Source organism: Vombatus ursinus, unplaced genomic scaffold, assembly GCF_900497805.2.
Source record: "Vombatus ursinus unplaced genomic scaffold, bare-nosed wombat genome assembly UNPS02014791.1, whole genome shotgun sequence".
NCBI classification, from domain to species: Eukaryota; Metazoa; Chordata; class Mammalia; order Diprotodontia; family Vombatidae; genus Vombatus; species Vombatus ursinus.
Genome location: NW_020954569.1, coordinates 76,367,714 through 76,384,849, shown reverse-complemented (window position 1 = coordinate 76,384,849; position 17,136 = coordinate 76,367,714). Strand labels below are relative to the sequence as shown.

Genomic DNA, 17,136 nt, shown 5'->3' with positions numbered 1-17,136 from the left:
ACACACACACACACACACACACACACACACACACACACAAAAGGTTTCATCTCCTGCCTCCTTGCCTTTGCCCTGGACAGCCAAATCTGAGACATGCTCTCTCTTTACCTCTGTCTGAGATCCCCTTTTTCCTCTAAACATGAAGCTCATGCACCATCTGAAGCCTTTCCCAATTTCCTTAACTGCTAATATCCTCCCTCTAAAAATACCTTGTTGTTTATCAGCTCTGTATTGATTGTCTGCTTTTATAGGTCCTTGTTAGAATGTGAGTTGCTTGCAAGTAAGGATGGTTTCATTTCTTGTATTTATATTCCTAGAGCCTAGTATGGGCACCTAACACATGGTATATACTTGATAAATGTTTGTTGATTGATTAGCCTTCTCTTTCCCAACCCCTTCACATACTGAATTGCCAAAATTCAAATCAAATATCATCTCAAGCAGCTTGCTCATATCTGCCCCCCATAATTTGGTTATCAACCTTCACCTCTCTCAAGCCCAACCTCACAAGGCATTTTTTGCATCTTTCAGTAATGCCCTTATTATGTTATACTTACCTATGTAATTAATATTCTTGCTTTATTATAAACTCTATGGGTGCAGAAACCATTTTATGTCATTTTTCTATTTCCACTCAAACCTGGCACAGCATAATAAAGTGCTTAATAAAAATGTACTGCTTTTGAATTCATTGAATTCTATGTGTATATAAATGAAGAATACCGAGAAATATCTTTGAAACCTCATTATCACGTCTTTTAGGACTATGCTGTTGGAATGCCTTAGAGGTCTTCCAAATGACCTCCAATGAAGTCCTTTTTTGGACTTCAAAAACTAAGTTCCCTGGATAAGGTATAAAATCCATCCTCCTCTGTAGGATGTGGATTATTAAAGCAATGTACCATTATATTTTTAGTTGCTAAATAAACTTTTATATGGTCCGAAGAATAACAGAACTTCTGGAAGAAAAGAAATGGCTTAATACCTGTTTAGAAATATTACTTTCACTAATAATTATATTACTTTGTTCTAAACAATCTGTGGTCTACATAAATTCATAAACTTTAAACAAAGACTTCAAGAAGCAGAAAACAAACCAATCAATAGAGAATTGAAATTCATAGTTTCACAGTATCTATGTGCACCAACTACACCAAGATCACATAGAAAAAGCTATGTGTAAATATGGCTGTAGGAAGGTAACAGTAAGACTAAAGGGCTTCTTTTGGTAATTTCCAGAGATTATCAGCAAAAATACCTTTAAAATATTGAAAAAGTAAAACTTGGTCAATGGCAAGTTCATAATGATACATTCATAATGATACATCTGAATTACCAAAAGGCTAAAACTAAAATCAGAAACCTGCACTATGGGATTATACCAACACAGTAGATACTGTTAATTAACACTTAATATTAGTAACTAGCCTTTAAATGTAGGATGAGAAAATGAAGCAAAAAGTTACATATACAATTCTAAGAACATATTAGAAAATGACAACTGAAGATGAATAGTGTTATAATAGCTCAATAAATCTTGGCAACAGAACAGATTTTTGCACATTGATAAAACTAATACTGCAATGGAAATTGTTTACATGGAATCAAAGAGTGTCATGTAGCCTATGTGAAGATGTGTAATCTTCACACAGGTGACTATGTGAAGTCACCTTCAATCAGGTGACTGATGATTGAGAACACTTTTATAAGTCTCTGAGGATAGTTTAAAAACCAATTCTGAGTCATTCCTTGACTTCATCAGAACTGGATTGAGGATGACAACTATGAGAAAGATATAAAAATTTTGAATATGTACATCCAAAAGAGATATTAATGAGTTTCCTTGAGACCTAGGACCATCAGAGACAACAGGTTCATCAGAGTGAAAAGGAAAGTTGTAACCTAATCATTAACTTGAATGATGTCTAAGTTAGGCCCTTGCTGTCACTAAATATTGACATGCCCATAGAAAGAGGCAATAGGAAGCTTCGGGATAGTACATGCCTTAGTGTGAGTTTCTAGAGATTTTATACCATGTAATAAGTAAGAAGACCCTTCCCCACTTATCACCAGAATAGTTGAAGTCAAACCTGATTTTGAAAAATGGGGTATAGTCTTTTTACTTAAAACTTTTAGGTTTACGTATTATGCAATGGTAATATCCTTGTGATTAAAGAAGTAGCATCAATATTTAAACATACTAAATCTTAATTTACAGCCTAATACCAAGCTTAGTATCAACCATCAGGCTTCATCATTAATATTGCTTAGTCCCAAATTCTGGGGTCATGCTGTACTGAATAAACAATTCTTATTCAATACAATCTATTAAATATTTTCAACAAGATAGAATGATTTTAGAAGAATGGCAAGTTTGCTTTGTAAAGCATCAACATAAGTTCTCTTTACATTTTGCAGTCTAGGCCTACAGAAGCATAGTAATTAATAAATATAAAATTACACAAACCAAGATGTTTTCCTGTATGACAGGTGCATTCAGGACTAAGGATCTACTTCATTCAGTTGTTATAGGAATCATATAAGTGAAAGTACATAAAAGATTTCTGAAAAAAATGTGAAGCACTTAAGAATTTTAAGGGATCACCATTATGACAATATGAATCTGGTTACCTGACATTTTAACATTCAATAACCTTGCCCCTTCACTGATGTTTTGTTAAAAAGAAATCAAAAAACAAAAAACTTCCAAGTCAAACAAGTAGCTGGTAAAATCTAATTCACTATTTCTCATTAATTTAAATCAGCTTCCCCCACTTCTGAACATGTTTTGTTTTTGAAAAAGACTCTTTACAATACAGAAGTCTTGTAGTTAACATCCTTTTGCAATATAGCTTCCTAGATTCATATATAGTACAGTGAAGACTATATAAAATCTGTATTATCTTTCATGTCAAAATTAAATTAAGAACTATTAGCTCAGAAAATGCAGACATTTCTCTCGTGCAGACCTTAAGGCAGCTTCCGCAGCTAACTCTAGACCAATATATGTGAATTCCTAATGAACATTGATTCTATACAAGTACTAGAATAACTGCAGATATATGGGTTTATGTGCACTGCACCAAGGTGAACATGAGGAAAAGGAAATCATAAATCACAATGAAAACAGAGAGATGAACTGGGCAGAGTAGAAAGATAAAAGTTAAAGTAGTCTAACTGCTAAAGTAAAATCAGAGGACACTTCAAAAGCTCAATTCCTTTTGAAAGAGACCACTACATTCCATAATGTCATACAGAAATGTCTTAATGTCTCACCCCATGTCACTTGAGACTGTGGATGTCTATGGACTTTGCTGCCAGAGACAGGGATCTGAGAGGCTAGTGGGTGTTTTACTGCTCAATGCTATCCACATGGAAATTGTTGACCTTATTGCCTAAAATGAGTTCTCTAAAGAGTCTCAATTCTCAATGCCCTTCTCAGTGCTCTCAACACTCAATTCTTTGCCAAGTAGAAGCTGCATTAATTCAGCACTGAGCCATTTGCACCAACAGAAAGTGGACTGACGTGACCAGCTCAGCCAACTCAACACCAGTAAGTTGGTGACATGACTGATAGAAAGTGAACATGCCACAATGTGCTGCTGAAGCACTCTCCAAAAATCTGCTACTGTTGCAGGAATGAAAAATAAGTCAAAGAAAAAAACACCTAGTAGAAAAATATTTTTTTAAACTCTTTAACAGTAGTAAGTCTGAGATGAGACTTTAAACTAATTAAACGAGAGACATTACATTCTACTATTCTTTTGAAGTGAATGTTTCTTAAAAGGTATTTTAATAAGATTTTAAAATGAAATGGGAAGACTGCTTGCCTCTTAAAATGTTACTCTCTATGAGGTCTTTCTTCTAGTGATTACTGACTCAAGCGTAAACTAAAAACATATCCTTATTAAACACTCAGATTTTTTTAATAGTAAGTTCATGGGGATTTGGGCCTCTTTTTTATTTAAAACTGAATAAATCAATCTTGAAGATTAATCACAAAGTTTATGTATAAACTGTACCACTCTAACTGAATATGAGACAAAATTGAAAATATTACATTTGAGAGAAATTTCCTATTTGGAGAGCTTGAACAAAATTATCTGAAAGAATATATGAAGAATAATTTTGCCCACTAGCCAAAAAATAATTCTCATAGAAGATAAAGAAAAGAAATATGTGTGATTACTTAAGTCCTGATTTTTTTTTGATTCAATAGCTTCTCTCTTCCACAAGTAGAAAGAAACTGAAAGACAAAAACAAATGGCCAACTATACTTTGCAAGAAAAGGACAAAAATTTAGTGGACTCTACAGCAAAAGAGCTCCACCTATGAATTTATTGCTTAGCTTTTTCTCTCCTGATTATAAGATAAAAAAAATCAGAATGAAACATTTCTAGGGAAAAAACCAGCATCTGGTGCAAGTACTTCGAAAACGTATTATTTCATCAGGGTGGGGAGTTCCTTCACCTTTCCAGATCTCAACTCTTCTAAAATACACAAGATAGTCTTTGAAGTTTTGTGGCTGAAAAATGCACAGCTCTAACTAAGGCAAATTTGATTATAATTCTCCTCCTAAACTTTTAACTAGGCTGTTCAGGTAAGTGACATATAGATGTGTCACTAGGCCTTTATGCAAAGCCTTTCCAGTTTGAAAGGAGGTGCCAGAGCTTGTGTCATGCTGGCACAATCTTGAAAAAGGAGAGTTATTTCCACATCATGGTGAGACTTCAAAGGTGAGCTTCAGTGAAATGCACTCCATAAAGTGCTGGACTTAAGAGTCAGGAAAATCTGAGTTCTAATCCTTCCTTGGAAACTTCTTAGCTGTGTAACCATGGGCAAGTCACTTCACTTCATCTCTAATTTGCCATCTGTAAAATGGCCATAAAAATAGTACCTGCCTCACAGGGTGGTTGTGAGGATCAAATGATACAATACACGTAAAACTCTGTACAAACATTACAGGGCTATATGAATAGTAGCTGTCACATTATTATTAGCGAATATGAAATTGCAATTACCTAAGATAGTAGTAATGTATATACAAATTATTACTCTAAACAGGCTGTAACTACTTCCAAGAGGCTTTCAGGCTTACATCTATGACAAGTTTCATTCCCAATCTAGAAAGTCAAACAGGAGTAATTTAAAGCAGTTGGTTGTTTTTTTTTTGAAACATAAAAGTTTCTTTTAATGTACCAAAGAAAATAAAAGCTACACCAAATGCAGGTAATTCTCAGTTATCTTGACAAAGATATAAGGCTATAGAATCAAAATCAGCAGATAAACTAAAAGTAATTTAGAATTACAGAATGTTAAAACTGAAAGGAATCTTAAAAACCAATCATGCCCTACACCTTACATGTTACACAAGCAACATGAAGCCCAAAGAGATAATGACTTGTTCTAGATCACTGAGATTAAGACTTAAACCCAGAATTTCTGATTCAAACTCAGCATTTTTTTCCACTACACTACCATTGCTATTTCATTTTGGGAGACATAGCTGATGTTCTAAGATTTCAGAGTATATGTCAAACATAATATAACTTCACATATAAAGACTATGAAATCACAACCTGGTAGTAATAATTCTCTCTACCCAGTCAAGAGTTGAGCAATAAAAAGCTAAACTATTTACCACCCCCTATTCCAAATTGTAAATAGACAATACCACCTCTCAGATCAATATGAACAACAATTCCAAGTAAAACTATTCCCTTCCCTGCCCCCTCCCTTCTTAAACACTCTCTAGTAGCTCATTTTTCAGACTTAGGTATGCCCTAGAGACTAAGAACTACTTCACAAGAAAAAAAGCATTTCCTGGTGGCTGAGTGAGGTGGAAGAACTCGAGTTTCCTTCCCTTCCAAGTGCCTGTTAGACAACAGCTACAAGCAGAAAACAAAAGAAACGATCAAGTCAATAGTGATCTCAATAAAAAGGAATGATAATTTTGAAAATAATTTAAAAGTGAAAAGTCCAATCAATGCACAATCAGGTCACTTCTTTATCCACAACATCTCTCACAGACATCTCCTTCCTTCTACTCCCACAGCCACCACCCTACTTCAGGCCCTCCTCTTCTCTCATCTAGACAAAAATTTCTCATCTAGAGCCAAAGTCTCATACCTGCTCTCCCGATCTCAAGTCTCTCTCCACTCCAAACCAACACAGGACTGCCAAAGCAATTTTCCTAATGTATAATATCTCATGTCACATGTCCCATATACAATAAATTCCATTACTTCTCTATCATTTACAGAGTCAAATGTAAATTTCCTGCTTGGCAATTAAACCTCTTCACAATCCAACCTCTTCCTATCTTTCTCATCAATCCAGCTATATAGGCCCACTTACTACTTCACAAAAACAATGCTTCATCTTCTATCACCACGCCTTTGCATTGACTGCTTTATGTGCCTGGTATGGTCTTTCTCCTTCGGTCCAGGGCTATAAGATCTCTGGCTTCCTTCCAGAATCAGCTCACTTACCACCTTCTGCTGGAGATTTTCCTGGTTTGTCCAGCTACTGCCTTCTTCTCTAAGGTTACCCTTTGTCTCCTGTGTATCTTGTATATACCAGTACACTCGTTATCTCCCCTATCAGAATGTAAACTCCTTAAGGGAAAGGACTGGTTTTTTCTTCTTGGTAACCTCAGTGCTTAGCAGAAACAGACACATAGTAAGTACCTAATAAATCCCTTGGTGATTGTTGATTCACAATATTAATAATATGCTTGACGATAACAAAAGATTACTATACAGAATGGAACTCTAGATTTCTGTAACATTTTAAAATACTGATTAAAAAAAATATAACCTTTAGGGTCCAGGTACACTTCCAATTCAGCCCTTGATATTACAAAGTTAAGATGTTTCTACTGTATGCATATCAAGTTACAGAACATAAAATGAAAAGTTCGAATGAATTAGTCACTTGTCAATTACTATGTAAATCATATTTTTAAACTGATATCTTAATTACCCAAATCTTCATTTGATATATAAAAACTTTTCTCTCCTTTTAACAATCAGAAACAAATTAAATTTTATCTATTATATATTATCTACACCTTTTCAATTTCTAAAGCTGAAATGTCAAATCAACTACATAATAAAATTCAACTTTACCTTGTTTAATCTGTCCTTGCACAACATTACTGGAAGTCGGAGGGGAACCCTTCATTTTAGAAAAGTCTGGGGTGCTTGGCCTAGGTGGCCTTTAAAAAAAACATATATATATAATATAGTTAAACTTAACGGTAGTAAACAAGTTACATTTTAAACATTTATGGCATTTAAAAGAATAAACATATAGAATGTTTTCAAATTTACTGCAATAAAAATTTAAATATAGTAAACCACCCCCCTTCCAAAAAAAATGCACCAAATGCTGACAAAATGCATATTTGGCATATAGAACATCTGTTTTGTCTGTACGCCTAAAACCTAGTTAAGATAGCCCAAAACATTATCACTGATTATATAATGCCCATCACAGGGCATATAAAGGGAAAATACTTAAACATTTAAAAGTTCTTAAAGCCCTACCATCCAAGAGTATAGCTCTATTAGGATAGTACACTGCCAACCAAAAGAGATGGGGGGGGGGGGGAAGAGAGACAGAGAGAGAACGAGGCAGAGAGGCAGAGGCACTGTGGTATAGTAACAGAGAGTTACTATAAGGTTTCATACCATATGGTTTCAAAGCCTGGAACATAGGGGTTCAAGCCCTACCTACCACACACAAAGGCTGTGAGACTCTGGGAAAGTCACTCAACCTTGCAGGGCTTGAAGCAACTCTCTAAGACAAAGTCTCCAGCCTGCAATGGTACAAAGTTTCCTTATCATAGAGTTACCTATACTCATGAAATCACAGGAGATCCTTCAGTCTTCAAATTAATAAAATGAAAATTTTAGATCAGCTTGCAGAGGACAAAAGAACAAAAGCTGGGTTTGAGAAGTTGGGTTTTGTTTTGCTTTTTTTTATAACTTGAGGAAATATGAAGTCACCATTTAGTCTTAATGTTCTGGTGGCATTGACAGACAGCTCCACTGCATATAAAAAGCTTTTTTCCCCAAAAGAGCTTTTAATACTCCTAAATAAATTCCTAATTATTGCACTAAAGCATTACTACACTTTATAGAAAAATCTAAAGCAAATCATTGAACAGGCAAAGATACACAATAAGAGCAATCATGCTAACAAGATTTAGCATCCTGAATTGAATTTTAGAGGAAACATTTAGCAGGCAGGAATTCCATGGATAGTATTTAATCAAGAGCTGACCTTGAAATGTCATTATAAATAACATCTACAGCTAAAATCTATTCTCTACCATATCAATCTCTTCCATATCCATGTTGCTAACTATTTTAGTTGGTATAACTTTGTTCTATTTGCTCTTACAACCTGAGGAAAATAATACTATATCAAGAACATACTAAAAGAATTCTTTATGTACATGTCTCTGCAGAGCATAGAAAACAAGAAGTGCTAATCAGAGATAAAGTGGACCTTAAAAAAAAAAAGCACAAAATAAATTACAACAAATGAAATTAAATCAATCAATCATTGTCACACCTGACAGGGCCCTTCTTCATATGATCACCAATAAAAGTTGCATTGGTCATACTCATTAAAGTATTTGCCAAAGATATAATAGACAGAAGGTGCTGAGTGGTGACAGCCCGGGATACTCCATAGGTTCCTTTTCCTACTCCCTCAGTGGCTGAGAATTTTGGTTTTCCACAGGACGCCTTACATACAGGCTGGTTATGACCAGGAAGCATCAATGACATGTGGCCTCCTCTTGACAAAAGACCAAAGGAGACTGTGCAGTGGGGTTTAAGCATTCCAAGGCGGTCCAGACAAACTTCATCTAGAACTTCATTCAGACCCCAGGCATGAAGACAGGACATAAACAACTTTGCTGTATCCATTGTTAGATTATACTCTAATAAAGTCAATGGCTTAGATTTGCTAGATCGGTACTCTGGATCACTTTCTTCTCTCTTCTGCCTCAGCATCTCCTCATCCTCATCTTCATCATCAAGGAGATGTTCCTTTATGTTCTCTTTGATTGTTTCTTTGACTTGTTGGAAGAGTACGGCTGCTCTTTTGCCAGTCAGGAAAGAGCCCCCTTTGTCAGCACTGCCAGATGCTTTATGCAAACTCTCTGGGGAAATAAGGGCAGTATTCGGCCTAGAGGCTTCTTCGGTCAGTAGCTGAATAATCAATGCTTCCACATCAAAGAAGAGAACATGTATGTCCGGATCTGTTAGGTTAGTCTTTATTGCTTGAACCATCAGAGAATTATGAGAATACTTAGGTAAATTTCCCTGCAATAAACATTTTTAAAAAACAGTTATAATTAAAGCATCTTTTCATGTCATTAATATATCAAATCAAATATTAAAAATAAGAAATTTGAAAATGCATTAAATTAGTTTATTTAGAAATCTGTAAATATATACCAACTTCCCCCATATTTGGTTATTGAGCTGTAACAGACTTAGGAGATATAGAAAATGCTATGCTCAAACATAAGCTGAACACAGGAAAATTACCAATTCCTATGAAGGTGGCCAAGAATCAAATTCTTCAGAAAGTCCTTCATTATGAGTTAAAAACAAAAAGAAACTAAAGTACTATATATGTATGTATGTATGTGTTTGTATACATATACATATATATACAATGTTACCTTAAAATTTCTCATAGTACTCACATAACTACAGGAAATAACTTATTTGTACCCTACGTATAGAGAAAAATAGAGAAAGTGTACTATAACTGTGTTCACACTACAGATCAATCATGAAAGTAACCAAGATTTTCTGAATTTCATTCTTCTAATAAGCTTAAATCAGTACTGAGAAAGAAATAATTTCTAGAATCTTAATTTACCAAGAAACAACCCAAACTTAGTCTTCATTAATAATTACTTTCAGAAGTCAAGAACAGATAAACCCAAGATTATTTTGGCCTACAATTAATCATTGTGCATGTATACATGTGTGCACATACAGCTGTTCAGGCATATATATTGCCATCTGGCAGAGCTATTAAAGACACATGAGGCACTCAAATAATTGTTGAACTAACTATATACGTATAATGTAGGCATACACACAGCAGCATACATAGGTCACAATTAAAGATCTACATCATCTTGTTAATAAGCTAATTTTAAGTCAGGCATGGTGGCACATGCCTATAATCCCTGTTACTTAGAGACTAAGATGGCTTGAACTGAGAAGTTCTGAACTGCAGTAAGGCTAAAGCTAATCAAGCATCTATTTAAAGCTGACACCAATATGTAGTGAGCCTTTGTCGGGCTAGGAAGCCACCAGGCAGCCTAAGGAGAGACAAACTAGCCCAGATTGGAAATGGAGCAGGTCAAAGTGTCTGTGCTAGGGGCAGGGAACCCGCAACCTCAAAGCCACAGGTTCCCCACCCCGGTCTGTGCTAATCAATAGTGGGATCAGGACCCTAACTGAATCTATACCTTCAGCCTAGGCAATATAAGAAGACTCATTCATTCATTCATTCATTCATTCATTCATTCTTTCATTCATTCAGTCAGTCACCTGACCAGAAATAAACAAATGAATAGATAAATGGATGAGCGAATGAAGATAAATAAAACAAGATGATCTTGACATTAGATAGACTAGAACATTTATCGTCAACATGAAGTTGAAAAGAAGAAGAGTATATCTGCAAGTTGCAACGGATATAGCTTTGTTTTTTTCCCTAAAATTCAAAATTCTTTTCAGTGTAAAAGAACAAGAAGTATCTATATTGCTAAAGACTATCGGTTTATAATAAAGAATCAACTTCTTCCCAAAAATTATTGACAAAGCAAGAATGACCGAGAAGATGGAGGTTTATGGACAAAACAGTTGAAGATATATATAATCTTCAGAATTGTTTGTTCTAGTCTCCAACCCATCCCACCCCCCCGTTAGCTCTTCTCAACTGTCCCAGGTTTGCCAATCATTCTTTTAAGAGGTCAACCTCTCTTCACTAGGACCCAACAAACCCATCCATGTGCCAAGATACCTGAAAGATACTCATATGTGCATGTGATTGGCCAAGACTCCTCTTATTTATATTCCTGAGGGCTTAGAACAAAATCTAGCTGTGATATACAACACCTTCATTAAAAGAGGTAGCACAGTATAGAGGGAAGAGCACCAGACATAGAACTAAAAAACCAGAGATGATAATGATAATAATGATGGTATAGCATTTACACAGCACTTAACTATGTGCAAGGTGTTGCACCGGCACAGGACCACCCAGCATGGCATGCCCACATCAAAGAAAGCAAGCACTGTACTCTATGAGCAAAGCAGAATTGCAATAGCTCCAAGAAATGTGAGATGTGCAAATTTAGAGACATCTCCACTCCAAATTTTCATATGGACTATTTGTGCCCAACCTGTGGTAAAGTCTTCCAAACTCGTTTGATCAGCAATAGTCAGACACATAGTTGGGGTACACTGACCCTGACATCATGATGTCATTTTGGTCCCCTTTGAGGACAAAGAACAACAATAAAAACATGAACTATGTGCAAGTCAAGGTGTTATATTAAACACTTTACAAATATTATCTCATTTGATCTACAAAATAACCCTGGGAGGTAGGTATAGTATTATCCAGATTTTATACTTGAGGAAACTGAGGCAGAGGTTAAGTGACAGCCTAAGGTCACACAGCTAATAAGTGTCTGAGGTAGGACTTGAACTCGGATCTTTCTGGCCCCAGGCCCAGTGCTCTATCCACTTCATCACCATAGCTTTACCATTTGTGTGACCTTGGACAAGTCATTCAACCTCCGCAGGCCTCAGTATGCTCATCTGAAAAAATCAAGAAAACAATATTCAAACGACTCATGTATCATTATATGGTAGATAAGATTGCTGGACTTGGACCCAGGAATTATTTGGTTCAAATCCTACCTCTCCCTGTAACTAGCTATGTGTCCACAGACAAATCTCATAATCTGTCTGAGCCCTAGTTTCCTTTTTCATAAAACTGTGATGATGCCATAGTATGTTTTGAGACTCAAATATCATAATGTATGCAAAATACTTTGTAAATCTTAAAGCACTGTATGTATTAGCTATGATTACTGCCCAACTCATAGATTTTAGATAGCATTTTGTAAACCACAAAATGCTATATAAATGCAAGCTCTACATTCTCTACATTTTATCCACACTGCTCTACTGGTTATTATATACAATATTTGATCTCCCACCTCCAAGCCTTTGCATAGACTTATACCTGGAGTATACTCACTCGCTCTCTCATGCTCTCCCCCCATTCCCAAACCCCACTTAATGATCCACCTACTGGAATCACTAGCTTCCAAGGTTTGGCGCAGGTGAAATCTACATGAACTCTTTCCTGACCTCCACTCAAGTTATTACTATTCACCCAGAAATTATTTCTTATTTACTTTTCTACATACTTACTCATCTGTGTACTCTCTTCATACTTACTCATCTGTCTCCCTCCTTCCACCAATACTGACAAAAATATAAGCTGTTTGACAGCAGGGATTACTGATTTTATATCGGTATCCAAGACACCTAGCATAATGCCTTGCATATAGCAGGTGCTTAATAAATGCCTCAGAAACTACACTGAAGCTATTATTATTACCACCCCGTTTGGCTAAAGCCAAAGGATTGCCCTTTCTAAGAAGAAATGTAATATAATAGAAACTGCCCTAGGCTGTAGTCTAGGAGTCTGAAAAACCTGGGTATTGTCCTTTTTCTAATAATAAATCACTTGACCTCAGACAAGTCACTTCCCTCTCTAGGCCTCAGTTTTTCTCATCTTTTAAATTAGAAGGTTAGAATAGATGATTTTTACATTCACTTCCATTCTAAAAGCCTAGATATATTTCCTCATGAAATCATGAAAAACTTTCAAATTTATGAATACTGATCCCATCACTAGATCCTTCCTCTAACTTCTATTTCCCTCATTATAGGCACTAGGCTATTTTCTAAGTTAACTTTTTCTGTTGAGGTCTTGGGGGATAGACATATGATATCTAGCAATTTTTAGAGAATCTCTTCAGGACCAAAGAAAGGATTTGGATTTTCTTTGGAATGAAAGGATTTTCCAAAGAAAATCCAAAACCTTGACATTCCATGGAGTTCAACATAATGGGATTTTACTTGTATATGGAAAAAATGGTCAATGAATAAATGTTAAAATATCATTCCACAACTCCAAAGTATATGTTACAAATCACAAAAGTCATATATCACGTAAAGTGATAGTTCAGAGACATAGTGGTCACCAGGTCACACTCTCAACATATTAGAATGACATTACTATAACTGTCCAACATTGGCGAAGATAGCTTTCACGCTAGAATGAGGAGGAAAGTGAAAAATGTGTCAGACTATAGGAAAGAGACAGTTGTACTTAGCTATACATACATCATGTTTCCGAATCTTATGAATTCACTGAAGTCATTTTGCATCTCCAAAAACTGCCCAGATCTATCTATCCAATAAAAGCATTGCATAATTTTAATAAAGACATTAGAAGCTTGGTTTTGCCCCCACCACTAGGGTACTTCTACTGTGCTTGTTTTTGAACAACCAATTGATTAATCAACAATTTATTAAGTGTTTACTATGTATCAGGAAATAAGGACTGGAGATACACAAAGACAAAGAGAAACAGTCCCAGAAGACAATGTATCCATAGACATATGCCTACATAATATAAACAAAATGAATACAAGATAATTTTAGCAGGGAGAATACTACCAGTTGAGGGTGGGTAGAGGGTGAAGGGACTCAGGAAAAGGTTCATCTAAAAGGAGACACATGAGTTGATTCTTAAAATAAACCAAGGGTTTCAAGACATTTCAGTGAAGAGGAACTGCATTGCAGGTCAGAGAGTCAGCCAATGCAATGGTACAGAGATAGGCTTTGTGTGTGGAACAGAGCAATATGACTGGATCAAAGAGTATAGAGAGGGAAGTAAGATTTAAAGAAACTATAAGGTAAAAGAGGCCAAGTTGTGATAAAGATTAGGGACAAAATTTAAAAATTCTCTTTAAATACTATGTAGACTTTGGTAAGAAACAGGATATAAAAAAAAATCTGTGGATTATAACCACAGATGCACAAATACACTACACACACACACACACACACACACACACACACACACACACACACACACAGAGTATGCACCTTAAAAAAGGTTTCTGGGATAGTATAACAATATTTAACATTAACACTTAAAGTAGATACATTATAACTACATATTTTCTATGCAGAAAAGTATAAATTTTAGTATTTGGAGTGCTAATTAAGCATTCTATTATCAAATGAAACAAAAAAAATATAAAATTAGTAAATCCTTTATTATCTTCTAAGAGAAAAAGACAAAAGAGATTTGCTATACATTTTGAAGGGACTAAGTGAAAATAATATTTTTTTTATTAAGCGTTATAAGAAAACATGAAAGAACTATAAACTTAAAATTATTATTACTCATTCAAGTATTAACTTCTTTATCCAAACCCATAAATCAGTTGCATATAATGCAACAAAAAGCACAGTAAAAGTGTTGTCTACAGGAGGGCAAAATGTCGTTTGGCTAAAAATGCAGTTGAGTCCATTTTTTTTTAAATGGTTCATTAGTACATAAATTTAGAGATACCTATTCTCTGAAATATAATTACACACACACAAAAGCTAACAAAATTCATTTCCCCAAGAACACAGTTATTAAGTCTGTCATGTCCCATTTCTTCCACCCCACCAAACACCAATGTTATAAAGTATTGCACTGCAGTTTAAATTTACTAAATGGCTAGTAAACAAAATTGTGATAATGGTGGCAATTATACTGTTTTACTATTTATTTAAATGCTGCTGTTTTAAAACTTTTAGGTGTAATTCATTTTTTTGGCATTACAATTTTAATACCCAGAATTTAAACATTACAAAATTCTGGGCAGAATTTTCTTGTTCAAGCAATGGAGAACCTATCAACTAAAATATTAATTTGTTCAAAGATCTAGCTTAAAATATGGAGAACCTCTGCCCATTAGCATTATAACATCAGCCAATTTCTATGTTATTACTATACATATTTGTAATGGGCTTTACTTTTCTTGCCTTCTCAATGGATGGGAGACAGAGGAGGAAAGGAGAGAATTTGGAACTGAAAATAAACTAAAAATGTTTTTTTTAAAAGAAAAATGTCTATGCTAACGCACCGATAGAAGAAATAAAAAGAAAAACAGCTTTATGAGTCAGCTATGAAATTGTAAGACACTAAGGAATCAAGTAAGAAGCATAAGTACAAATACGTAATCTAGCTACATATGCATATAAATATATATTATGATTAATATTTGAAATAAGGAAAAATATATAGCAAAATAAAATATTTTAATAGACAATCTTATTTGTAAAGCAATTACTGATGTATATAAACATACATTGAGGATTTTTTTTATTTTCTAAGTACAGAGTATAGAATTGATTTTATCATACTTCTTTTTAAATATGAGAAATAAAGAGAAAAACATTTTAGCTAATAGCATATGAAAAATACTTGTCAAAAAGATCCTACTTTCGTTGACACAGATAGGCAACATTAAATTTGAAAAGTATAGTCATTAAAATAAGTTGGCATCTTCATAAACTATTTTGAAGATATTATTAAATTGTAATGGTACACCTATATGAAGTACACATTCTCTCACAATCCTAAGGAATTTCCATAATATTCTATTTCAATATTAATGGCTTTAAGTCAAGAACAGACAGGACTATCAAGAAAATATACAACAGTAAAATAGGGATGGATGTTTGGTGCCCTCTGCTGTTCTACTGCCGTTATTAAGAGTCACTAAGAATACATTTTTAAATGAATTGAATTCCTTTCTATAAATGAACTTCAATTGGAATCGCATATAATCATTTAATTCTCAAAGCAAAACAGAGGCAAGGTTTAGGTAGAATGCTATCAAGTCGTTATGATCTAATCATCAGAGCAGTCATTTCATTTCCTCTTTGGTTTTCATTAAGGGAGGCTTTCACAAGAAGTCACTTCATGGCAGGGGATGGAGGCTTGTGGGACACCATGAGAATCAGACAGACTAAAGCTCAAGTCGTGCCTATGACACTAGCTCTGGGAACATCAGCAATCACCTGGCCCTTCAGAGCTCCAAATAACCCTCTAAGATGATAAGTTTCAGAGGGAACAGTCTATCAACCTGCATCAGTAGAAGTTTTCATATCAGGAGTTTCCCAGATGGATCCAGACTATTTGCCTACAAGAAGCAAGTATTAAATCAGTTGATCAATTAAAGAGTATTTTAAAAGAAATGCCTCATATAGGCTTTTTTTTTATGTCTTACAATATAAGAAAACTACTCCTTACCTAAATATTTAGCAGGTTATGTATAAATCTTTTTCAATTCATTTGAAATATGCAGAGTGGAAAAAAATAATTTACTAAAGTTGTGCCTAAGTAACATGAAAACATCAATTTATTACAAGAATGTATTAAGATCTTGCTATAACACTGACATTGAATTTGATCTAATTTAACCATAAATTTAATTCAATAAGTTTTAAGTAGGGAGAAATCACTGTGCTAAGCTGGCGATAGTCCCTGCCTTCAAGAAACTTGCATTCTCACTTGTGGCTTACTAGTTGTGTGACCATGGACAAGTCACTTAATCCTATTGCATAAGCAAAAAAAAAAAAAAAACAAAAAAAGAAAGAAACTTGCATTCTACTAATGGGATTATAACATGTACTCACAGATAAATATTAGATAACTGGAGGATGTAAAAGGAATCGATGATTAAGAACATAAGAAAAGACTTGGTATAAGAGAAAAATTGACCTGAGTCTTGAAGGAAGCCAAGATTCTAAAATGTGAAGTTAAGCATGAACTGTGTTCCAAGCAAAGGCTACAGCCTGCATAAAGGCAAAGAGGACAATGGAACACCAAGTTCAAGGAAGACATTGCTGGAATATAGTATCCGTGAAGAGTAGAAGAGTAATGTGAAAAAAATCTAAAAAGGTCGGCTGAAGTCAGAATGTGTATCTGAAAGGCAACTGT

At 34.7% G+C, this 17,136-nt stretch overlaps 1 protein-coding gene across 4 annotated transcripts in view; it reads right to left on the bottom strand.

Annotated features, from left to right (window-relative positions):
- Positions 1 to 17,136, bottom strand: part of WDR7 (WD repeat domain 7) — a 458,806-nt gene that overhangs the window by 334,851 nt on the left and 106,819 nt on the right. For all 4 annotated transcript variants that reach the window (XM_027868951.1, XM_027868954.1, XM_027868953.1 and 1 more), the window contains 2 exons: positions 8,584 to 9,341; positions 7,131 to 7,219 (listed from right to left, as the gene is read on the bottom strand). In XM_027868951.1, coding sequence (XP_027724752.1) covers positions 7,131 to 7,219; positions 8,584 to 9,341 — 847 coding nt within the window. The remainder of the gene's footprint in view (positions 1 to 7,130; positions 7,220 to 8,583; positions 9,342 to 17,136) is intronic.